Raw genomic sequence first — 27,113 nt, forward strand, 5'->3', positions numbered from 1 at the left:
AAACATGAAATAATTTTCATGTTTTTTATATTTGGGCAAAATCCCCTGGGATTTGCTGCACATTTCAGCCTTACTCCAAAGTATCTAAGTCCGCTTTGGGTTCCAAAGGCTCATATCAGGTAGTTCAAACAGTAACACCTACTCCTGAAATAGGAGCTTGAAAATGACTGTCTTTAAAAGCAGGGATTTTTAATTTTGAGATTAGCTGGAAACATCAAATTAGAATATGGAAGTGGACATACAGGTGACAGGTCTGGGCTCAGTAATGCAGTGTGCTTGTTCTCAGTTTACCTCTGAGAATTTTAAAAAATCATAGAAAATCTTTTTTTATATAAACTACATAAAATACTATAATTCACAAAAATGTTCAGAAAATAGTAAGATTGTAGACTTAGTTTTAAAAACCCCTTTTATGGGACTTCTTGTGTGCAGTGGATTAGACATGTTCTTTTGACATTATGCCCTGTATAGAAAATGCTGGTCAATGTGTACCATCTGTTTATGAATCCCTTTGAAGTCTACCTCACCACAATACTAGTCTGTTTTCTTGTGAAAGTTTTCTAGAAGTCAATAGACTATTATCGTTTTGTCTGCCAGTCATTGTCAATATAACCTCTTATTTTATCCTTTAAACTCTGCCCAGAGAAACGTCCTTTGGTATCTGTAACTCTTCATCTCATTCTGATCCTCCATTGGTTGGGATAATATGATACATTCCTCACTGTTTTTTCTCTACTGTGTTTTTAAGCCTTCCTATCTTCCTGACCTCCTTTAATTCTTTCATTGCTGTCTTTTTTTTTTCTTTTCAGCCATCCTACCCTGTGAATTCCAAAAGCAAGCATAGAACTTTAATACTGACCACCAAGCAGATTTCCCTGGAGTATTTTCTGTTTACATTTTTGTATTTTCTTGTTTCAAAGATATACAAAGTGGCATCCACACATTAGCGTGATGTTTTTTCAAATGAACTTTTAAATCCAAGAGATCAATTGAAAACCATGGAGGTTCAGAATTTTCTTTCCTTGTTTTCTAATGTTAGAGGTTGAAATATGCTCTTTTAATAGGCTGTTTCAGAATAGTATAGGATTATTCAAAATGTCCATATTTGAAAATAATGGAAAAGTGCTAACAACTAATTGTCTGGCAGCATCGGATGGTGGTTGATAGTATGAGTTTTAATCCTTTCCCTTCCCCACTTACAAGTGGCGTGACCTTGGGCAAGTGCTTAGTCATCCCTTATTTTGGCTTCCTCATCCACAAAATTGGGATGATAATCTACTTCATAGGGATGTTATGAAAAGTGAGTTAATACCTGTCTTTGCATGTATTAAAACTGTGGTATGTAGTAAGCATGCAATAAATATTAGTAATTAGAAAGTAACTTTCCCTGTTTAAATTACGTTTACAAAATATATCAGCTGGGGCACATTTTTGACTTTAGTTATTAAAAAGACTTGTGTACATTTTCTGTGGGATTTTGAAGAAGTTTGAGAACAAGGTCCCTGGCAGAGACCCCAAACCTAAAATCAAACCCACAAGTGACCTAGTTGTATAGAGTTCTGAGGCCTCATGATGACTCAGGATCAGCCCAGATTTATAAAATTACAACCATAAAGCTTGGCACTACTCTCTGGGGACATTTACCTCTTGAACTCTTTCTAAATAGAATAAGATAAAAAAAAGAGAGAGAGAGAGCTGAAATAACTGGCTTTTTCAGCCCTACAATTATATAAACTGTTTCTCACATAAATTGAGCATGATTATTGGCTACTGTCAGGTTTTGTTTAGACAATATGAAAATATGACATTTAAACACATTAAAAAAAAAAACCTAACTTTGGTTTCTAACTTTGATGTTTTGCTCTTTTGACTCTTATTTGCCACTAGGCTAGCTGGAAGAAAAGAGTTCTAGAAGTTTAATACTTTTATGTCCTTTATCACCTCTAAAACTTGGATATTTTACTTTTCATTAACCAAAATTATTTTTATTATGGTAGAATTCATGAACATCATTATCTTTTAGAAACATTGCCACCAGGTGTAACTAGATGTGTGAAAAGAGTACATAGTTTAATATAGTCAAATACTATATGGATTAGTATTAATGGATTTAGTAAGTATTAGGACTTAAAAGGAAAAACTAAGGAGGCATTTGAATTAAAAAGCTGAAGACCGCTGATCAATTCTTGCAGCACTGTGAGCGCCCTCTGCTGGCTCAGTTTAAAGCACCATAATGTACGTACCCTGAGGAGCAGAGGCATTGATCATTTATTTATTGACCACCTACTAGGTGCCAGGCATTCTTGCATACACAAGCATAAATTTTCTGTCATCCTCATAGCCCTGCAATGGTAAATTTTGTCATGTTGTCATGTTTGACTCGATTTTCTCACTTGTAATCCCATATTTTTCCTAATCTGAATTTATGTGAGTGAAGGGATTATATACTTTACTGCTTTTATAGAAAATATCTTGAATGAATGACTCTTTATAAAACATGGAATTGGAACAAGGGTCATTCATGTTTCAGGATTATTTTATTTAGGAAAAACTTTACAGTGGAACAGTTTGAAATGTATAGGATTTGTCTTATAATGGAATAGAGCTTCAGCTTAAAAAAAAAAAAAAGGCAGTTGGTGGAAGGTAAGGGCTTTTACTGCTTTTCTGAAACTTCACATCACATCATGAGTTTTGAAAGACCAGGTAAGGATGTATGCTGTCTTAGTAGCCAGAAAGCCAGACTGAGAGCCCCAGTCAAATGTCTGAATTGGTGGGGAAGTCACAGTACAATGACGCAGGTAGATAAAGCAGACATTTACTTGCATTTGAAAGTCCCAGGCTTTCCCAGCCACAAAGTATTTCACTTCCATTGTCAAAAGTTGTATAGAAAGAAGACCTTAGAGTCTGACCTTTTCCCTGGTCCTTCTTTCTTTAGTGGAAATGCCAAAATACTGAGAACCATTCTAAAGGGAGGAAAAAAGCAGGGCAAGATAGGGAACAAGTAAGTGACCTTTTTCTTGAACAAGTGAAAGCTGATTGTACAGTCTGTAGGCAGATTTGCTATATTTTATATATTTTCAGCTAAAAGCTTCAGAAAGTGAAATAGATTTCAGTTAATTCATATGTCTGAAATATTTCTAGAGTTTTATTGTTCTATGCTATAGGGTGAAATAACTTAGAGATCAAAGATATTTTTTATTCTAATCTTTCCACTTATGGATTTGGGCAAGTTATTTGATTCCTTTAAGACTCAATTTTCTCTTCTGTAGAATAGAATTAATACAGTCATCCTTTGCTACTACTGTGGGTGTAAAATGAGTTAATGTGTATGATTCCAGTTCCCCAATAATGATATGCCACATATATTTTACGAGCCAGGTTGTATGCTGCAATGCATGTGCAGCTTAATATGCTGACATTAATCTTTAATATAATGATGTCAATAGCAACTAACATTTGCATGTTTTCTCTGCCAGGCTGTCATCCAAGCACGTCACACATATCTCATTTACTCCACAGTCTTTGCAGAAACCCTCTGAGATAGGCATCTTCTGTGGACCCCAGCTGATTCTGTCTTAAGTCATCCCGCTCACAAATTATCCTTTGTAAAGATCTTCAAACTCAGAGACTGTTTCCTTTCAGACCATCTGTTACTGTCTTTAAATTGAAGAAAATAATATTTTGGAAGGAGAAGTAGGGAACAATCATAGTAAAGAGAAAAGACCTCTCCAAAGCTTAGATCCCTGAAAGTCTGGTGATAATTATGCAGTAGTACATTCTAGTTAAAGGGTTTTTTTGTGGTGATATAATGTAGTTCAAAATTCCCTCCCTCATACATATTAAGTTCCTGCCTACTGCATGTAAGGCACTATCTTGAGCTGTGGGAATGCTGCTGTCAACAAAAGTCAATCTGCCCTTATGGAGGTGACATAAAAGGTCAAATATCTAATCTCCTGTAGTCCCTGTCACACTTGGAGCAATGACACTAAAACTGGTGACATGAATAACAATGAAAGGGGGAGGAGTAAAGAATGTACTTAACTAGCTTTGTACTAACTTTTTCTTTGATCAAAATTCCTGTTTATTTGCATTTATATACACATATATGCTGATATACATCAGTAGGAAGAAAGAAACTGAAGTAGTAAGCATGCATTTTTACATTTTCTTTCCCAAATTAAAAAAAAAAAAAAAAATAGGAAAGAGAAAGATAGGCTTAAAAGGAGATGGTTTTTAATGTGGCTTTGTTTTTTAAATATCTAGTGGAAAAATGCATTCAACTGTGCAAAGAATTAGTCATTCTAGTTGTTTAAAAGCAGGGAAAATTATCACATGTTAATTTCTGCTGACCTCTTTTATGTTAAACCATGTAAAGTACTTTTTCAGTTATGGAGCTGATTTGATTTACTAAGAGTTTAGATGAGTAACGTATGAACTGAATTGAAAACCAGATTATAAATCACTTCAACATGACATTTGGATAAAATATAAAGATAATCTGAGGTTATTTATGGTGTTCTGTCAGAGAAATTCATGAGAATTAGCTTTAGTGGCAGTTCTAAATACTGTATTTCTACCCAAAGACAATTTGCTTAACATTTGCTATTTCAATAGATAACTAAACACAAGGGGGAACAAAAGATATTACTTTTATTTTTAAAACAGTAGGTTTTTAAATAATATAATACAAGAAAAGGCATAACCATCTGTTAATACATCAAGCTTGTCCATGTGGTCCAGGATGGCTTTGGATGTGGCCCAATACAAATCTGCAAACTTTCTTAAAATATGAGATTTTTCTTGCAATTTTTTTTTTAGCTCATCAGTTATCATTAGTGTTAGTGTACCTTACGTATGGCCTAAAACAATTCTTCTTCCAGTATGACCCAGGGAAGCCAAAATATGGGAACCCCTGAGCTACATTGTAGAGCAATTGTTCACAAGCCCATTCATATGCTACAACTACCTGGGGGGCTTCGAAAAAATTCTTATGTCTGGTTCTTAACCCAGACATGTCGAGTCTGAGCCTCTAAGAGTGGGGCCCAGGTGGAGGTACTGGTTTCAAACTCCCTTCCATTAATTCTAATGTCCAGCCAAGGCTGAGTACTGAGTGGGAAAGGAGTGGACTCAGGATCACACAGGTTAAGGGAGAAAAGCTTTGGAGAAGGCCATGATCACAAGCTGATCATGTGAAGGTCTTACCTCTTCTGCTCAGATTCTGCAGGCACAACAAAAGAAAAGAGAAGCTGGGCATGGTGGCGGGCACCTATATCCCCAGCTGCACAGGAGGCTGAAGTGGGAGGATTACAAGAGCCCAGGAGTTTGAGGCTGTAGTGAGCTATGATCACGCCACTGCACTGTAACCTAGGTGACAGAGTGAGATCCTCACTCCCTAAAAAATAAAAAGAGAAAAAGTCCCAGAAATTAAGAAAAAAACAAGAACACTAGGGGGAATTACAGGATGTTCTCTGAACAGATTCTAGCCTGTAACCAGTACTTGAAAGTTACCTCAGTATTATCATTGCTGTTGGGGGCTGCCTCTATGGTTAAAGCAGTGTTAATAAGTGAAAAGGGGAAACATATCTAAATGTAGTATATGTATTTGCTCACTTATTAAGATTGGTTTTTCTTCTGTGGAAGAATCATTGTTTCATGACTATTTTCATGAACTTTTTTTCTGGCTGTGCATTCATTCTTTTTACACATGTTTTGAATTAAGATATATATCAAACAAATAGAAGATGCCTAGTCAAACCATAATAGAAGCTTTGAATTGTTTTTCATTTACTGACCTTTCCATTTCAGCACCCATTTCTGGGCTGTTTGTCGGGGGTGGGATTATGACAAAGATACAGTCCTGGGCAAGATGAATGAGGTCACTATTTACTAAGCCTTGGAAGTAGGCCAGAAACATTGTAAATAAATAAATGTAGTTAACCCTAACAAAAATGAAAATACTTCTTCCTACAGGATATTAATCAATTTTACCATAATTTCCTCTGAGTGATCGTATCCTGTGTGTCTGAGAACCCTTGAGTACTGACGTTAGAGTCATCTGTCAGTATCTAAGATTGGATTAACTAACAACTGTATAAGAGATATTTGAAAATTAATGAATCAGAAATTTTATCTATATATTAGAAGGCAACTGTTACTTGGAACCACATTGTGACAGATATGAGATTACATCTAGTGGCATTTTGACCCCCCACCCCACCAATTTCGCACTTACAAACCTGCCATATGTTTTTCTATTTGAAATCTCTTCTGCTCACGGGTGAATGAACCACATCACTGGCTTCCTGGGAAAGTTCTTCCCACATTTATTCTTAGGTAAACATCTCTTTCTTGTGGCTTCTGGAGGGCTATTTCTTCTCCTGTTTCTAAGAATCATTATTTTTAACCTACAGTAAGGAGAAGGGAAGGGCATGAGCCACACTGAAATTAAAGTCCCAGGACTTTGGTGAGACTACATGGGACACATCTTAAAATAGCCTAATGATTTAGTGGCTGTTTTCCCAGAGAGCTGAGAGGCACTCACATGGAGAGAAAGAAGTTTCAGGGAAGTGATGTTAGTAAGTGGGAAAGTGAGTAGTTTGTGATGTGTGTAAACCTCAGTGTGAGCCTGGGCAGTGATGACATTGTGATGCCACCTGATGGAGCTAAAACTAAAACGAGGAGGAGGCAATGCAGAATATTAAACAGATAACAGTTCATAATGCAAGAGTTTGTCTAGTCTTCACTTAGAAATTTACAAAACAGTTCAGCTAAGAAACAGATAACAATACACTATTTTTGCACATAATTTTTTGGCCATTTCCATCAAGCTATTTACATGGTATTTTGTGGTTCGAAACTATTTGTCTGTTTTTAATCTTCTGGGTGGCTTTGTCTAGAATAATAGATTTGTTTCTAAATATTGGATGTAATTGTAATGAAAGTGTCTATTAAACATGCCATGTTTTTGTGAGCCCCATCCTCTCCTATCCTTGATTTTCCTCTTGCTCAATTGTCTTAACTGAGTGTTGACTATAACTGCACAAAAACTTTAATATTTTCAGAGGGTATTAATGTGGCTTGTAGTAAATAACAGGAACTTCGTGTAGACTGAATCTACCATTTGTTATCTATTTTTGACAGTAAAAAATCAATTTTAATGAAAACTGAAAATTGTATTATAATGAAAATGAAAATGCCTTGTTTGTCATTCTGTTTTACTTTAAATTCTATTGATTTGGCATCAGGTAGCCACAATAACAACTCCCTGTTTCTGACCTTACTTATCTCCCACACACAATTTTTTTTTCCTCCTACCATCTTCCCTGTTTTCCCCTTCTCTTTTCCTGTCATTTCTGTCTTCATCCCTTGCTTTCTCAATTTAACACGGAGACTTTATGTGTCCACCTGGACCATTCTTTATCAAGGTTTGAGCCACAGCAAGGCTCCTTTCCAAATCTAATAGCAACCATTGCCATTCAGCCCTAGCATTCTTTGTCCAGACCTAGTCTTAGTCCTCCTCCCTTCAGTCTAGTTCTCCAGGAAGCCATTACCAGTTAGTGGGAGTTGTCATTATTCTATGTGTATGCTGTCCAGAAAAACATTCTCTGCATTTCACAGTAACAGTGTTCCTGACCATGAGAACCACTTAGGGCAGGGATCCCCAATCCCTGGGCTGTGGATGGGTACTGGCCCGTGGCCTGGTAGGAACTGGGCTGCACAGCAGGAGGTGAGTGGTGGATCAGTGAGCATTGCTGCCTGAACTTTGCCTCTGTCAGATGATCAGTGGTGGAATTAGATTCTGGTAGGAGTGCAGACCCTGTTGTGAACTGCGCAGGCATGGGATCTAGGTTGTGCTTTCCTTGGGAGAATCTAATGCCAGATGATCTGAGGTGGAACAGTTTTATACCAACCCTCACCACTGCCCATGGAAAAATTGTCTTCCATGAAACCAGTCCTCCGTGCCAAAAAGATTGGGAACCGCTGACCTAGGGTAATCAGGGCCTCACCTGGACCTGCTGAAGCAGAATCTCTGGAGGAGGGGCTCAAACATTTTCTTCACTTCAGTTGTGATTAAAGGTTTTGTTTTTCCTCAATGACATTTTAGAAAACAAAAGTATAAACAAACATCTTCCCACACTCCTTAAACAAAATCTCTCCTACCCAGAAGACTTAGTGCAAATAATTTCACTTCTCAAATATTACCTTACCAGGCATGGTGGCTTATGCTGGTAATCCCAGCACTTTGGGAGGTCAAAGCAAGAGGATCACTTGAGGCAAGAGTTCAAGACCAGCATGGGTAACATAGTGAGACCCCCATTGGTACCACAAAAAATAAGTAAAAATATTAGTCTGTATCTCTGTAAGGGTTCTGAGTTTGCCCAGGAAACTACATTTAGGGGTCAACATTATAGGAGGAGACAAAGTGCCAATGATATAGAGAGAATGGTCACCATAAATTCATGAAAACTTGGTACCTAGTGACCAGTGTTCAAAATTAACAAACCCAAGTTCCACATCCTTATCCAATCAAATTGATGCTAATGTATTTAACTGCCAGGAATTAAGAACAGATGCAATAGAATTTTCATATGCCAACTAAAGAGGGTGAAAATAAAGACAGCAAAAAGAATCTTAGGATACTGCATCTTACTCTCCCCCAAAGTAACTTATTTGAAATTACTTAACATAGGATTTTATTTTATTATTATTATTATTATTATTATTATTATTATTATTATTTTTGAGACGGAGTCTCGCTGCGTTGCCCAGGCTGGAGTGCAGTGGCCGGATCTCAGCTCACTGCAAGCTCCGCCTTCCGGGTTCACGCCATTCTCCTGCCTCAGCCTCCCGCCTAGCTGGGACTACAGGCACCTGCCACCACGCCTGGCTAATTTTTTGTATTTTTTAGTAGAGACGGGGTTTCACTGGGTTAGCCAGGATGGTCTCGATCTCCTGACCTCATGATCCGCCCATCTCGGCCTCCCAAAGTGCTGGGATACAGGCTTGAGCCACCGCGCCCGACAACATAGGATTTTAATAGGAACCCAGCTATAACGCAAAGAATTTTTGCTAACAAAAAAATGATCACTGTGAAGACCACTTCTTACATAGTATAGAAGCACTATCTAGTACATGAGTATTTTATTTATGTTTGGCTATTCATACATTTGCCAAAGTGTCTATTGAAGTTTTTTATTTACTACTGAGATAATCTGGTTTTCCAAATCACTTTATCTCTGTTGAAAACATGAGTCATATTCCAATAAATGTAAACATAGGGCAGTTTCTTATAAACGCAAGGCTTTATTGGTATGCTAATTCTATGTTCCACTTTCCGCATGCTTAATCATCACCTTCCAGCTCCAATAAATTGTACCTTAATTGCTGAGAATGTTTTATAGTCTTTCTATTCTTAATATCTCAGTAGAAGAAAGATTTTTTAAAGTGCTCTGATAATATTGCTTACATTGTTAGATAAATGGCTAAATCTTTTCCAAACGTTAGACACAGCGGTTGTAGTTGCACAACCTGGTATTAGCTTTAACTGGTTTTCCCACTCCTAGTCCTGTTAGCTATCTCTTATATGATTGAGTCTATCTCTTCATGGTGCTACCAGTCGGAGGTCATTTCTACAACAAAAGTCACCTTGTATTAGAGAATAAGTATGTTGGCACAGAGTAATTCACATTTATCCTCACATTGTGCACTGAATATAAGATAGAGAAGTAGTTAACGGAAAAATACTGGGGATGAGTGCACAGTTTTATCTGCTTTTGTAGAGTGTTTTCAATACAACTGATGATAAAATTATTTTCAAATGCTATAGGTAGCCCTAATGGAGAACCTTGTGGAAAGACTTGTTTGGAAGAGAGAGACAATCAGTGGTTGGGGGTTACACTTTCCAGACAGCCAGGAGAAAATGGATCCATCGTGGTAGGTATTGGAACTGGTCCACTGATCCGTCGTGAAATCAGCTATCCTGGGTGCAGCTTTCACATCATTTGGTCTACTTTTATTTTATTCAGACTTGTGGGCATAGATGGAAAAATATATTTTACATAAAGAATGAAAATAAGCTCCCCACTGGTGGTTGCTATGGAATGCCCCCTGATTTACGAACAGAACTGAGTAAAAGAATAGCTCCGTGTTACCAAGGTAAGGCATTATTTTGATACTAATTAGATAAAGATAAGTAAGTGAATATCTCTTAGTGTTTTAAATGTATGTTCAAGTTTAGATGTTCAGAAGAGAGGGAGATCTTCTGAGTAATTATATTCTTTTTAGCTACTCAATTTCTTTCTTTACCTAATTGCAATAGCATTATTTTTCATAAATGTACTTTGCTATAAAAATTCTACAATTTGAATAACTCTGAAATCTAGCTGGTAACTATCCACTTTTGCATTAAATTTACTTTCAATTTGGTGTGAGTGAGACTAGTACCCAGCAAATAAAGGACATTTAAATTGTGAAATTATATTGGAAGTCTGATTAATAAGAAAGACTTTAGGTTTCCTGTTACCTTTAGCTTCCAGGAGTAATCAGGAAGAATAATCAGTGTAAGCAAATCCTTCGTTCACACTCACTATCTCTTTTTCTAATTCACATGTTTTCCTTTAAGCAGCAAGAGATTGGTGTCTTGAGTTTGAAACATTTTTCTCATGGTAACTCTATGCTATAGGTAGCATTAGCAAGTACAGAGCTAGGACGTAACAGAAGTGAGCAGAATTGGGGTGAATGTCAACAGAGCATGTCAGATGATATCTGCAGCAAAACTAAAATCCAACAATGTGTCTTTAGGTAGCTAAGAAACATATGAATGCAAATTTCTAATTTTCTAACCACCCTCACTCTCAAATCCCTCAGCACCCAAAGAAAAATTGTATTGGTTGGCAAAACTTTGGCCAGGTATTTGAGTTCAATTATTGATGCTAGTAAGATGTGGGTCTTTCTTCCCTGGAATGTGACATCACAAAGCAGTTTATATTACATATATTCCTATTTTGCCTTTGGAATACCCAAAAGGTAAAAAAGTGAATATTGATTCTCAGTTGCAATAAAACTCAGTCTTGGTTTCTGATTGTTTGCTATCTTCTTTTTCCTAATAGTTTTCAGTTTATCTTTAAACCTTTTCATAGTAGAGTTTTTAATTTTTCTCAGATATACCTAGCCACATACTGTAAAAATCTCAAAATGCCATAAACCTAACACATCTACAATTGTAAAATACAGGATCATGTAAGATATATATTTTTAAAAGGGATGAAAACTCCTGACTATAAGTGGTCATTATAAATGACTTACCAATTTATTTAAGTTTTCTGCTTAGCAAAGCCAAAAGGAAGCTGTGGTTCCAATTCTTATTTTCATAGAAGTTTACTTATATCAGTTTTTTGGAAGAAGCAAAGCTTTGTCCCCTTAGTAAGTTCCAAAAGCGTTCATTCATGGGGTTTTGTAATAAGAGACCTTTATGTCCATGCAGATCTTGATTCAGTCTATATTTTCAGTTGGGCAAAATCTAAGAAAGGAGACTCTCTTCAATAAATGGTATTAGCAATAGCAAAGACATGGAGTCAACCTAAATGCCCGTCAGTGTCAGACTGGATAAAGAAAATGTGATACATACACACTGTAGAATACTACACAGCCATAAATCATAAATAGATTATGTCCTTTGCAGCAACTTAGATGGAGCTGGAGGTCAATAACCTAAGCGAACTAACACAGGAACAGAAAACCAAATACCACATGTTCTCACTTATAAGTGGGAGCTAAACATTGAGTACATATGGACACAAGGGACACAAAGTAGGCAGAAACACTGGGGCCTACCTGATGGTAGAGGATGGGAGGAGGGAGAGGATCAAAAAAACTACCCATCGGGTACTATGCTTATTACCTGCATGGGGAAATAATCTGTACACCAAACCCCTGCAACACGCAATTTATGCAACAAACTTGCACATGAACCCTGAACCTGAAAGTTTTTTTTTTTTTTTTAATGCCTTTGGGAAAATTGGCTATACGCATGCAAAAGAATGAAATTGAACCCTTATCTTAGCAAATATACCAAAGTCAACTAAAATGGGTTAAAGACTTAAACATAATACCCGAAACCATAAAACTTCTAGTGGAAAACATAAGAGAAAAGCTACTTGACATTAGACAATGAGTTTTTGGAAATTATACCAAAAACTCAGACAATAAAAGCAAAAATAAATGAGACTACATTAGAAAGCTCCTGTATAGCAAAGGAGACAATCAACAGAGTGAAGAGACAGTCTGTAGAATGGGCGATAATATTTGCATAATTCTGATAAAGGGTTAATATTTAAAATATATAAGGATCTCACCAACTCGATAGCAAAAAACCAAATAACCTGATTAAAAAATAGTCAAGAGAACAAATGACTTTCTTTCCAAAGAAGGCATCAAAATGGCCAATAGGTAGATGAAAAGGTGCTCAACATTACCTATCATCAAGGAAATGCAAATTACAAACCACGATAAAGTATCACTTCACACCTATTAGAACTGTCATTATGAAAAAGGTAAGAGATAACAAGTGTTGGCGAAGATGTGGAGAAAATGGAACCCTTGCACACTGTTGGCGGGAATGTAAATTGGTACAGCCATTATAGAAAACAGTAGAGAAGTTACTCAAATTAAAAATAAAACTACCATATGGTCTAACAATCCTTCTTCTGGGTATATATACAAAGGAAATGAACTCAGTACCACATAAAGAGATCTGTGCTTTTATGTTCATTGCAGCAGCATTCACGATAGCCAAGTTACAGAAACAACCTTAGTGTCCATTGACAGACGACTGAATGGATAAGGAGTTGTGAGATGTATGTATACACACTTATATACATAAACATATACAATGGAGTATTATTCAGCCTTTAAAAAAGGAAATCCTGACTTTTGTGACAACATGGATGACCCTGAAGGACATTATTTTAAGTGAAATAAGCTAGGCACAGAAAGATGTACTGTATGATCTCACTTATCTGTGGAATCTAAAAAAGTCAAATACATAGAGAAGAAGGTGAGAAGAGAGAGGGTTAGGATGGGGAGATGTTGGTGAAAGTGTACAAAGCTGCATTTGTGTAGGATGAATAAGTCTAGAGATCTAATGTACAGCATGAGGACTGGAGTTAATTATTGTGCACTGGAAGTTTGCCAAGAGAGTAGATTTCACTCTCAATGCACAAAAAAGATGACTGTAAGGAGATATGTATGTTAAGTGTAGTAACTGTTTCACTATGTATATATATGTCAAACGTGATGTTGCACACCTTAGATATATACAGTAAAAAGAAAACATGGACTCAAAATCATAAATCCTACCTCTGTCTTATTTTACAAAATTTTTTTTGAGTATATGCTGTGTGTGCTTCCTATGAAGAAGAAGCAGAGGGAGATATTTTAATTGCCATTTTATAGGAATATTTTGAATATTAATATGGAAGGAATTTGTTAAATTATATCAAGGTTACTGGTTTTTATTTTATAAAAGTACAAACTATAGACCTTAAAGTACATTTCTGTAAGAATTTATTTAAGAAACAAATTATGGAGATTATATCTTTATTTTAAGATATAATTCTGAGTTGTTTTAATATTTCATTTTAGATTATGTGAAAAAATTTGGAGAAAATTTTGCATCATGTCAAGCTGGAATATCTAGTTTTTACACAAAGGTAATTGTTCAAAAAATAGCTGCTATAAATGTTAACATATAGAATCTTAATTCTTCTCATGGTTTGGAAGACTGATATGTTTTAAAGTAAAAACTGTGCAACATCTTCCTGTCTTTTAAATTTGAGTATTACAACTTAATTTTTGCCACTCAAAAATTCCACATATATTTCAATAAAATATCAATATTTAGATGGCTATGCTACATAAGATGAACTAAAATCTATAGTGAAGAATATTTCTTCAATAATTTAATGAAAAAAGTAGCTACAGTTAATTATCTTGTTAACTTAGGTATTGAAAATAACCCAAGTGTGTTATTTTAAATTTCTAGTTGAGGGGCAAAGAAAGCATATTAGTCTATATTTTTCATTAAAATTATTATAATTGGGAAATTTAAGAACTTAATATCCCCTTAAATCAGATAGATAATATTTCCAAGATTTTTTACTCTCTTTTTAACATTCTAGGATACCTATGAAAGGGCACAGTTGTACTCAACCCCAAATCTCTCAGTTTTTCTTAAAAACACACTGTGAATTCAGGAATGTTTTTTGAGTCCATGAAGATCAGGCTATATCAAGTTTGGGGTTGACAGTGTCTGCAAATATTAACAGTTATATTAAGATGCTTAAAATGCTTACAAAGAAAATGCTTTATTCAGTTTAAGTTGACTTTTTTAAAGTTTAGGATTGTTTAGGAATATGGAAATATGCTAAAGAGATTTAATTGCTGAGAGTTTTCATACTACACCAGACAAGGGCATGCTCATTCCAATCTTCTCCTAAATTCCTATGTATAACAAAATGTGCCCCATATTCCATTGGACTTTTTTCCCCTAAGCTAACATTATTAGAAAAATTAGTGGTTCTTTGCAAATTGAAATAAATTAAGTCCACTTTTTATTCTTTGGCAACACATGATCATCTCCGTAATTAGCACTCATGAATTACCCACATATGATTTTCTTTAATAGGAACCATATTGCCTGTCTCCCAAAAGCTTACCCTAGAGTTCAGTACTTCTCCTTTCAACTTTTGAAATCCACTGATAAATGCATTAAATGAGAATTTCAGAGATTTCTTCTGAAATCTTCTCTGAGATTTCACTTTTAGGTAGAAATCCATTAGCCAACTTCTCTGGCCTTTTTTTTTTTTTTTTTTTTCCTGGTATGTTTTAACTTCACAGAATATTCCTACTTCAGGAATTTGTTATTATAAAAATATATTCTCTTTACTATCTATTGTGTATCTGGAGGAGGTTTGGGGTGGTGAGCTTAAACTTTAAATAATAATAGTTTTGTTTTTTTTTTTCCTACAGGATTTAATTGTGATGGGAGCCCCAGGATCATCTTATTGGACTGGCTCTCTTTTTGTCTACAATATAACTACAAATAAATACAAGGCTTTTTTAGACAAACAAAATCAAGTAAAATTTGGAAGTTATTTAGGTACTATAAAAATGGACAAACTTAAATGATCTCTACCTTACAAATACTAGTACTATAATTATAAATAAGGAAAATATATTTTCCAAAGATGTAAGTGGCCAGTATAATTACAGTAATAATTAGGCAGTTCAGAAACTGTCTCTTAAGGATAGGATTTATGAAAATTTAGTTAACTTAATATTTTACATTTACACATGTGACTAAAATAATCAATATATAATTCTTTTTTTTTTTTTGAGACGGAGTCTCGCTCTGCGGCCCGGGCTGGAGTGCAGTGGCACGATCTCGGCTCACTGCAAGCTCTGCCTCCCAGGTTCACGCCATTCTCCTGTCTCAGCCTCCCGAGTAGCTGGGACTACAGGCGCCCGCCACCTCGCCCGGCTAGTTTTTTTGTATTTTTTTTAGTAGAGACGGGGTTTCACCGTGTTAGCCAGGATGGTCTCGATCTCCTGACCTCGTGATCCGCCCGCCTCGGCCTCCCAAAGTGCTGGGATTACAGGCTTGAGCCACCGCGCCCGGCCAATATAATTCTTAATAGAACTCCTAGTTTAGTTTACTCTTTGTAGTTCACTTTAGGAAACACTAGTAAGTTTGTATCTTTATGTAGTCAACCGATTACACAGGTTGTTTCTGTTGAGTGCTTCCCATATCTCAGGAACTTTTTGTGAGAACTTTATGTGAATTAACTCATTTAAACATCTGTGTAAGTATAGTTTCCTTAAGGACCAACTGAAAGCCAGTGGTACTGTCCACCAAATTCCAGATGAGGGGGCTCCGTGAAGCATATGGGTCTACAAACGGCTCATTGACCTTCACCTTATAAGTTCTTAGAATATTTCCCAGAACTTAACTATTTTTATCATCTTCCTCCTCACTATCATCTCATAAGTCAATAGTAGGATACTTTATCATCTGTATTTCAACAGAAATGCAAATTTTTCTTGCATTAATGTCCATTACAAGAAAATAAATGCTTTTCCTATAGATTTTCAGAAAATCCATGTTTGTTTAAACTGTATGTGTGTCAAATGTGAGCATCTTACACTCAGAAATAATTAAAAAACAAGCACTCTTTCTTTCCATTCAAACAGAAGAACTTTCAAGTAGAAGAATTTGTTACAATTCAGTGTTTTCTTGTTTATGATTAAAGGATTCTTTGAAATAGTTCAAGAAATATAACTTGATATGCCTTTTATTACATAAAATAAAATTACCTTTTGTCATCAAAAAGTCATCACAAAAGAAAGATTTGGTGGCAAAAAAGCTGAACTTTAGCAGGATTTTTATTTAAGGTTTAAAGTTTTCATTTCCCAATTAAGATGTTATATTTAATATACTCTAAAATATGTCTGTTGTAATCCTAGAAACTGATTATACTGCACCAGATGTAAAGATGCTATTTTCAATTTCTAGGACTTGGAATTACAAACCATATGATTGCAGTTTTGTCACACATATCAAAATTGCATAAAACATAATGAATGACTGATTTTGAGTATCTCTATGTTAAATATTCTTAACTGCTTAATGTAGTTATTTTGAATTGGGTATCACTTAATTTTATGATCTATTTTACCCATATTACCATATGATGTACTTTACCCAGGACTCTCATACTTTCTCCCTTAAAGGATATTCAGTTGGAGCTGGTCATTTTCGGAGTCAGCATACTACTGAAGTAGTCGGAGGAGCTCCTCAACACGAGCAGATTGGTAAAGTAAGAATTACATTTTTATATTTATTTCTTCACAAAGGTGACATTGCATGAATAAGATATTCAAGGAGAAACTGCATACGTAAGGAAAGAAAGATTAGAAATGATGAACAGGTTATTACATTTAGTGGAACTGGTGAAAGATGTTATGGTTTTAGAAGAAATTTAGCAAAACACTTTCTGAAAAATTATAAAAGTCAAATGAGACTTAGTTCTATCTTATAATTTTCTTAAAGGAAACAATCTAAAAATGTCCAGGGAGTATATGGTGAACAGTTTCACAGCTGAAAAGAAGTTGAGGCAACTATATATTTTGTGGTAAGACTAGAAAGAAGGAAATACTATTTCTGGTTTTAGTTTTTGCTATGTTGCTATGTGAACATTGGTCACTCAGCTTTTCTGAGTCTTACTTTTGAAAAGTGAGGCAAACAACACTTCCTGTGTCCCCTCTATAGGATCAATAAAATACTTCCTGAGAAAATACTTTTGCAAGTAAGGCATATTAATGTAACAGTGGATCCCAAACCCTTTTGTGTCACTCTTAAAAGGATTTATTTTTATATTTGAGCAATTAACTGCAAGTTGTAAAAATTCATGTTTCGGTCAAACAGAAATGAGTGGGGTTTTAAAATATATATGGTATTCATAAAAACTTTTGTAATTATTTCCCCAATTACAGGCATATATATTCAGCATTGATGAAAAAGAACTAAATATCTTACATGAAATGAAAGGTAAAAAGGTAATATGTCTCCACCTTTAGTATCTCTGTGGGCTTCTGCGAGTAACCCTGCTTTTTTCTCAATGAGTGGATCTGGTTTGTTTTGGGACAGCTTGGATCGTACTTTGGAGCTTCTGTCTGTGCTGTGGACCTTAACGCAGATGGCTTCTCAGATCTGCTCGTGGGAGCGCCCATGCAGAGCACCATCAGAGAGGAAGGAAGAGTGTTTGTGTACATCAACTCCGGCTCGGTATGTCCAAGTGTCCTAACTGGAAGCCATTTATGGAATTATGATCAAAACTGAAATTGGTCTTATTCCAGAGATCTGAGATTATTTTCAGGTTTTTTTTATTGACAAAAGTTAAAATTCTAATACTGTACTGATGCTGTAAAAATGAAATGGAATATGCAGGTGAATGGGAAAGTATCTCATTTTGATATTCTAGAACAATCTATGAAATAGATTGTTAGGGAGTTTCTCTGTTCACAGCTTGTGTGTGTTCACTCTGGTAGCTGAAATTTCTTTCAGTTTTATGTTGATACTAATCTAATTTGAAAGAATAATTTTTATACCTCCTTCAAAATATAGATTTCTTAATAGTTCTGGTTAAGGTCCTTATATAAATTATAAAACATTACTAGGACTAGAAGATGAATAATTAAGTATTTTCAATTTCTTAATTTGAAAACAATTAGAAACAAGATGTGTTTTGTTAAAACATTAATTTTCATAATTCATATATATTATGCTCTTGATAAGAATATAAAATTGGCACAGTTTATTCCACAGTGGATATATTAATTGTATAAATAGGTAATTACTGACTATAATTCAATTTTAAATTATTCTGGTAGAAACTGACCACTTGATAATTCAAAGACTTTCTGGCCTTATCTTGCCAGCCTAGATTCTTGACATTAGGTCAAAACAAAAAATTTATGGAGTCTTAATGAGATCTTCTTGGCCTGTTCCTTTGATTTGAAAACAAGAGTGGGCTTGTGAGAAGACCAGTTCATTTCGAATGGCATAGCATTTTTCACTCAGGATTCAACAAAGTGGACTCTGTTTCAAGAAAGTATTTCTAACTATGTTCAGTCAATGGTTTCAGAGCATTTAGCAAGTTCTTATATTAAGCATCAGACTAAACTCTACAATTTAAGAAAGAAAACATCTAGTCTTATAAATGGAAGATTCTCAAAGTTTAAAATACAGAGCAGGGAAGTTATTTATGCTTTGGAATTTCCTAGACTGTATTTAACCTACATTTAATAGTAAAAGCAAATTATCTACACAGTGATCATTAAATCTCATTAATAGTGATATCAGATAATTTTCTTCCATAGATTTCACATTTCCATTTCCAAAAATAGTGGTCTTTGTACTGGCTACATCCTCCTGCTGCAGATTTCTCTTATCTTCCTCTTTACAACTAAACATCCACATGTATACCTAAAGTAAAGCAACATAGAATAATTTTCCCCCATTGCAATCTTAATCTCATTAAGAAAAAAAAAAAACAAAAAAACAGATAAACCCTGCTACCCACTTGGCTACCCTCCTGTTCTTCCATCATGCCTACCTCGAGGCACTACTCTTATTAAACACTTGAATTAATTTAATAAGTGATTTCAGCTTTTAAATCCTCTGATATAGTCTTCCTTTGTTCCATTTAACCTCTAATTTCTCAACCCTCTGAAATGGCGCTAACCACTAAGTGGCATTTATTTACATTGATTCGATTTGCTGTTGTCTGTTCTTCTGTAGTATAGATGCCATGTGGAGAGATATTGTGTCTTGTTTACCGCTGTTTCATCAGGGCTTGAAAGAGTCCTAGACAAGTATGTGAAATTGTTTTTGAATGAACTCAAGAAAGAATGATACTTGAGTGACTCTGGCTTCTACCTACTTGTACTAAAATAGCTCTCAGGGGTTCCCAGTGAACTCTCAGTCACCACTCTCTGTGACTAGGGAATACTTGAAGAATAGTGATCACCTCTTCCTATTGAAACTCTCCTTCCAGAACTTCAGAGCCATTGCACTGTCTTAAGTCTGTACCTTGTCTGTTCTCCCTGGAGCCTTTTCACCCTTCTGCTCTTTAATTTAGACATTTGCCCAGGAGCCAAGCTGTTTTATCCCTGACTTCTTTGAATCAATCATTCACTGCTTCAGCGTCAAGTGATTATAAAGATGATTCCCAGTCATCTTAGTTCATTTAAAATAAAATAAATGACATTTAGTGAGTATCTGAAATGTAACCAGGACTATAAAAAGAGGTAATAATCATAGAGCTGTCCCCAGGACTTCAGGATCTTGTGAAGACAACAATGGGAGTAAACAATTGACTACGATGTGATACATGGCACATTGTAAGTACATACGAAGTGGAAGAAGTGATTCCCTTTGGGTCAAGAAGCTTTTACAGAGGAAGTAGTGTTTGAGAAAGACAAAAATCAGAATTTTTCTTTTGGAAAATTCACAAATGAAGACACTTGACAAGGAAAGAACGTGTATATGCTTAAGGAGTGCCAAGTAGATTTGAGAAGAAGAAAGGATATGGCCTTTTCTCTTTTTAATACAAAGGACTGACATGATCAAAGTTTGTGAAGAGAACTGATAGCTGTGATTGTAACAGCTAATTATTACATTATTGAATGTCTTATTGTAGTAACTCATCTTCCTCCTTCCTAGTTATCCATTGACTAATCTATGCTCCACTGCTGCTGGTTCCAAAGACCAACTTCAAGCATGTCACTCCTCAACTCAGAAACCTTCAGTGTTTCCTGTTGTTCCCTAAATTAAGAGTAAATTTTCCTTGACAATCAAGATGCTACACTATAAGACTGCAATCTGACATTTTTGTCTCATTCATTATACATGCCATTCATTAGAGCCAAATTCTTTGGAATTTGTTTTGCTGCTGGTTGTCTCTGTGTATCAAAATTACGCTTATCCTTCAATAGCCACCTGGCATGCCATCTCCTTTATGAAGTCTCTTCTGTTATAATTAGATTTTTTATTTATTTATTTTTGCTTCTTGATATGGTAAAGCAGTTTCTGCTTCTCAGTCATTTGTATGCTTGGGCTAAGCCCTCCCTGTAACTGTGGGCTTATTGAAGAAAGGGAATGTGTTTTATACACACACTTCCTTGCCCCCTTTCACCTTTTCACTCTTTGCACAGTGTGTTGTCTTTAGTAGAAGCTCAATAAATATTTGCTAAATTGAATTATCAAAATGATTTATTGGATTTTCAAAGCTAGAGATCATGAGTTTGACAATTTTTTATGTCCTCCGAGCTCTAATCATACTATTATGTGTTGACAGACTCAATAAATATTTATTGAATTGAACTGAGATGTGTGTACTAAAGCTCAGTCTGTAGTTTGTCCAACTTGTTTGACGCATTAGAAAAAATCCATATCCAATTACAACAGTAAATTGTGTAAAGTTGTCAGGGAGTGTTATAATGATACCGTTTCTCTCCCTTTCTATCTAGGGAGCAGTAATGAATGAAATGGAAACAAATCTCGTTGGAAGTGACAAATATGCTGCAAGATTTGGCGAATGTATAGTTAATCTTGGTGACATTGACAATGATGGCTTTGAAGGTAATTAAAATTATCAATTTGGTGCTTGATTTCTGCTTTTAAAATGGTTTATGGGAGAAAATATGATTAAAGTTTTGTGTTGTTTACCTTCCTATAGAAAATGGAGCCATAATGGCATGCTAAGTTTTTTCTTTAGTGTTATGTATGACTTCTCAGTTTGTCACCCATTGATCTTTACCACTGTTAATAATGGATGATATTCAAAATACTTTATTTCAGTGATTCTAAGGCGCCATTGATTAGAAACTGCATTGTTATTTATGTGTCCCTAAAAGCTGCCTATTAAGCTGTTAATGCCCACTATTTTTTCATGTTAAGGAAGACCCTGATTTCAGAAATAATAAAATATGGGCAGGAAATGTGTATCATAGACTCATTGAACCATGGTATTTAACTATCAGTACAATAAAGACACTGACCAAACCCAACAGAGGCTGGCTGCAGAGCTGGAGCAGGGTTCTGGAAGCCCTCTGCTCTGCCAGGCATTCCCTATAGCCATGTTATGGGAGGATCTGGGGAATTCGAGAAGAGATTCTGCGCAGGCCACTGGGAAGCCTGGGGACAGTGGCTGTTTACCCACTGATATTGAAGTTTTTCACTAACTGAATAGATGGTAGTGTGGTAACTGTGCATATCGCCATGGATGTCAGTCCTGTTGTTGAAATCCCTGCATCTACTAGCATTCTCTATTAAAAATTTGCTTTTATCAATCTAGTTCTAAGTGGTAAGTAACTGAGTCTGTTAAAATTGTGCATGAAATGATGAATAGGTTTAAGAGGAGAGTGTGCAATTTCCTGGAGTTCAGCACATAAGTATTTGATACTTATTTTTAGGGTTCATAATTGTCTTCTTGATAAGGCCATTGGCAATTACTATACGGTAATTTTAGGCTACAGCTTTCTCAGAGATTAAAGTGATGGGGTACTATAAATTCTCATCTTCTTAATGTCTTCTTGTACCTAGATACCAGAATCTACTTTAAATATATAAAATGCGTTATTCTACACGAAAAGTCAGTTATTGAATACATGCTTCCAGGGAACCTTCTTAAACGTAAAATAGTGTAACTATGTTATACAAGTATTACTGTTCTGGATTTTTTGTTTACTATTTTAAAACTGAAAGGAGAGAAAAAATATATGTATATACTTTTGGTTATTATGATTACACATAATATTTTAATAAAACATGTATGGAGGAGAGCCTCTCTGTACCCCACCCATCACTAGCTTCCCCCTACTTCCCTTACCCTACCAGAACGCCAGGTTGGGCACTGGCTCATTTTCACAAATAACCTCATCCTGGACAGGGGTGAGGGAAGGTGTTGTGGGTATTTTGTTTAAATGGAGCTGTAAGAGGGATCATGTCTTGTTTTATGCCCTTCCTAGAAAGGGGGCGGGACACCTGGTTTGCACTCCTGTATTGGCCATTGCTGCCGTCACTCATCACATTGAGTTCACATCCCTTGAGAGTTTGTATACATTCAGGTCAGCACTGCTCCTATGCAGCCATCCAGTGTCATAGAAAAGCAACTCACTGATAACTGATCTCTCCATTCAGAAGTGTGCAGTTTTAATGTACAGCAATAAGAAACTGTTATTTTATTATCTTTATTAAAAGTCTGATTTGATTAAAAACAAAAAATTTTATTATGTTTGATGTTACATCTCATAAGTAACCAGCAATTCTGTGATATTTATTGAACATTTATTTTGGGTCAGATGTACCATATCAGGTACAGACTATGTACCATAATAAATGAAAATGAAGAAAATAGTGGCACCCTTTTTCATAGTTCTACAATCAAGTAGAAAATAAAAGTAATACTTGAAAACATAAGCCTTATTTAGTGGCAAATTTAGGGGTTCTACCTAATAAAGACCTGCGGATAAAACCATGTTTATGCATTTTGATATGTCATGTGTGTTGTATAGACAACCCAATTCTTTCTTTTAAAAACACAAAATCACTGTTGAGTAAAACACTTTATGATTTTTCTGTCTTGTTTTAATTGGCACATTTAAGGAAGACCACTATTTTTACCCTTTTGAATGTGAAAAATATATGTATTTACACATAGAAATTATTTTTGTGGCATCAAAATGTCAATGACAAATTTGAATTATCATTATAGTTAGAGCTGTAAAACTGTCATGAGCAATAGGCAAATTCCCTTATTAGAATTACTCTAGTACCTGGGAAAAGTCCAAGTAATTTTCCAGTGGTGTGAAGGACAGAGAGAGAGTATTCTGTCAATGAGACTTAGGAAGAGGACTTCGGAGGGGACTTTCAGGGGACAGTGCAGTCTCTTAGTTTGTATAGGAGACCCTGGGCTTCACATAACTCTTGTTTTGCTAAAAACCCTCAGCACTCCACTCCTAAAGGTAATACCTTTATGTCTGGAAGGTTATTATGCAAATGATTTTTTAAAGTATTTCTGCATATTTTTGTGCTTATTTTTAATGCCTTTTATAATTCACAGCGTATTTACATTTAGTGGCTACATTAACACACTTCAGTGAGTGTTTATAATGCCATATATCTTTTTCTACTTGGTCCAGTTTTTTTTTTTTTTTTTTGAACCAGAGTCTTGCTCTTGTCGCCCAGGCTGGAGTGCAGTGGTGTGATTTTGCCTCACTGCAACTCTGCCTTCCGGGTTCACGCCATTCTCCTGCCTCAGCCTCCTGAGTAGCTGGGACTACAGGCACCTGCCACCATGCCTGCTGGTTAATTTTTTTGTGTTTTTAGTAGAGACAGAGTTTCCCTGTGTTAACCAGAATAGTCTTGACCTCCTGACCTCGTGATCCGCCCGCCTTGGCCTCCCAAAGTGCTGGGATTACAGGTGTGAGCCACCGTGCCCCCGGTCCTCCAGTTCTAATTTTATCTTCTATTTTGCCCATAAGTAGGCATTTTCTATATTTTAGATATTAGCAAGACCATTGCTGATGTGGAAACAGGGTGAGTGTGTCCTATTCCACCATGTCTGCCTGCATGAGACAGCAGGAATTTACAAGTTTTTTTTCTTTATGTGTTTCTTTATTACTTTGCCCCATCTTGTCTTATTTTATTTTTCTGGGGTGAATGCGTAAAGATACATTGTGTTCATGGCAAGAAGTGTAGGATTATGTAGAAAGAGACTCCGATATTGGATGCAAATCACACTTAATGTCTTTATTTTGCAAATTTTTGTGGTACTTTGTGTAGCAAACCTAAGTTATCTTGGCATTTGTCATCACTTTTCAGTTGTTCTCAAATGGAAAAAAAAAATCAGACTCTATTTCCTGTGTCCTTAGAAAAGCAACACAAGCCATTTTCTAAAAAGATGACCAATTGATTTGGCAAAAGTTTAGTGTAAAACTCCTCAAAAGCATGAAAAAATTGGTCAGACTAATATACCTGACATGACCAACAGGAGATAGCATTTTTTATTTCATATGTAAAATAGACTTGACAAGACCGCTATTTATTGGTTTAGTTTCTTTTTTCACCTTGAGCCTTATTATCTGACTTTTAGACAATATGTTTGAATATTTTTAGAGCAGAACCAGAAGTTCTACAATTGTAAATTACAAGCTGTACTATTACTTTGTGTGCACCTGAAATATTGATATATCATCAAATCATTAAGTGAGCACTTCTGTTTTGTTTATAGAGTACAAGTGCCATTTTGTTACATGTATCGATTACATAGTGATCAAGTCAGAGCTTGTGGGTATCCATCATCCAAATAACATACATTTTTACCCATTAAGTAATTTCTCATCATCCACCCCCCACAACCCCTTTCCTTCCTGAGTCTTCATTGTCTATCATTCTACTGTATACATCCATGTGAACACATTTTTAAAGCACTGATTTATGAGTTAAGAGCATGTGTTATTTTACTTTCTGTGCCTGGCTAGTTTCACTTAAGATAATGACACCCCCCACCAGTTCCATCCCTGTTGCTGCAGAATACATGATATCCTTTTTTTTTAATGGCTGAATAGTATTTGTGTGTGTGTGTGTGTGTGTGTGTGAGAGAGAGAGAGAGAGAGAGAGAGAGAGAGAAACTCTTTGACACAGAACAGGAATCAGTATTAGGAAGGGAAATTTGGGGGTATGACCTCTGTTGTTAATGAGTTCATAGAGCATGGCAATAGCACAGGCTCTGGAGCCAGGCTGCAGGGTTTAAATCCCAGCTCCATGACATCCTGGCTCTGTCACCTTGAGCAGGTTATACCCTGTGCCTCAGTTTCCTCATCTGTAAAGTTGGAGTCAGAGTATTTATTTAATATGGTGGTTGTGAGAGTTACTTGGGTAAATGTGCACGAAGCCCATATCACAGTACCTACATTGTAAACATAAGTGTTGGCCGACACTAATGCTAATAATTTTGATTTATATTAAAAGAATGAAAATGTTCAGATAAGAAGTAAAAGCAATCGTTAAATATCTGTGTTCTGTATATTGTATCCCAAATTAAGTTGCATAGGCTTGGAAAACATTTATATATATTTCAAAATGTATCTTTCTCATTTGAATAATGATAGCTAGAACTTTATTATATAACATATCCAGGTGTAATCCAGGAAGCAAGAGTTTGAATCTATATATGTGATAGCCAAAGATTGAAGTGTCCTCTGTATGGAAAAAAATTTATTTGGACCTTTTAAATATTTTGGCTGAAAAGGCTCATCAGTATTTTTCCTAAATACTTGCCTTAATCTAGATCACTCTTGCTAATAACAGATACTGTAAGAATTACATCAACCACTTCATGAACAAGGCTTGTTATTTTTTTCATGTGTTAAGAATCAATGTATAGCAAATTCTACAGCTTTAACCACAGTGGTGGAAGTATAAACCCAGCCCTGATTAAAGAAATTGCTGTCTTCCATTCAATGGCTATAAGATACTTTTCTCCACTCCTTCTTTTCACGTCCCTCTTTTCCTCCTCCTCTCTTTCTCTTCCTTCCGATTCTTGCTCCTCTGTTCCTATATGTATATATTCTGCACAAATCTGACTCCAGTTATTCCAAACGAGTTGCCATTCTTCACATGTGCCATGCTGCCTGTTGCTTCCCTGCCCTTGCACAGGCTTTTCCCTATCTCTAAATTGCATTTCCCCATCTCTAAATTGCATTTCCCCTTTTCTTCACCTGGCTATGAGCTATGGATACTTTAATCTTATCTTGGGCATCATCTTCTATGAAAAGCCTTCCCTAATTTCCACCACTTCCTCCTCACATGCTATGTCATTAGTCTCTTCTTACTTGCCATTCCTCCCCACTAAACAATAAGTTTCCTTCTGTGGTACTGCCCTGTTTTGCCAGCTCCTGGCAAATGCCTGGAATATAATAGGTGCTCACTAGCTGTCCAATGAATGAATAAATGAATGGGCATGTTTGCATATGAAAGTTTGAAAAACTTCATACAAGTCAAAAGAGGCTAGCCTTAGTATGTATAAACAAAGTAAATATAGGTGTCTACCATTTCTTTTTAACTGAAACTAGAAAAGCTTTTGCATTTTTACAATTTTACATTGTTTAGCATGGAGTTATACATCAAAGATATGTTTATCTTCATTGAAATAGTAGCCAAAAATTACCACTGTTTATAAAAAGGTTTTCAGTTTGATGGTAATAATATCATGAAGACAAAGTACTTTAGGTTTCTATTAAAGTAATAAAAAGCCATTGCATATAAATAAATATGTACATAAATAGACAATACTTGGTAAAATAATGAAATGCTCTTGCAACTGTAGAATATTATTTTTCTCCTTTGTACTATATATTTATAGCACTTAACCATGTCATTTACTCAGGTTTTCTTATGTTAGTTGATCAGATCTTTTTTTTTCCCTTGGTATCATAGTCTGACATAATTATATACAGAAAGGTGATATAATCATTATTTTACATAACAAATC

The 27,113-nt window shown here is 35.5% G+C and overlaps 1 protein-coding gene across 1 annotated transcript in view; it reads left to right on the top strand.

The window, feature by feature from the left end:
• ITGA4 (integrin, alpha 4 (antigen CD49D, alpha 4 subunit of VLA-4 receptor)) overlaps window positions 1-27,113 on the top strand; it is an 85,885-nt gene that overhangs the window by 14,633 nt on the left and 44,139 nt on the right. Inside the window, exons 2-9 of the mRNA XM_012000039.1 lie at window positions 9,827-9,933; window positions 10,026-10,155; window positions 13,642-13,709; window positions 15,028-15,157; window positions 16,789-16,874; window positions 17,551-17,613; window positions 17,705-17,842; window positions 21,088-21,199. Coding sequence (XP_011855429.1) covers window positions 10,101-10,155; window positions 13,642-13,709; window positions 15,028-15,157; window positions 16,789-16,874; window positions 17,551-17,613; window positions 17,705-17,842; window positions 21,088-21,199 — 652 coding nt within the window. The 5' untranslated portion in view covers window positions 9,827-9,933; window positions 10,026-10,100. The remainder of the gene's footprint in view (window positions 1-9,826; window positions 9,934-10,025; window positions 10,156-13,641; window positions 13,710-15,027; window positions 15,158-16,788; window positions 16,875-17,550; window positions 17,614-17,704; window positions 17,843-21,087; window positions 21,200-27,113) is intronic.

Source organism: Mandrillus leucophaeus, unplaced genomic scaffold (genome assembly GCF_000951045.1).
Source record: "Mandrillus leucophaeus isolate KB7577 unplaced genomic scaffold, Mleu.le_1.0 Scaffold614, whole genome shotgun sequence".
NCBI classification, from domain to species: domain Eukaryota; kingdom Metazoa; phylum Chordata; class Mammalia; order Primates; family Cercopithecidae; genus Mandrillus; species Mandrillus leucophaeus.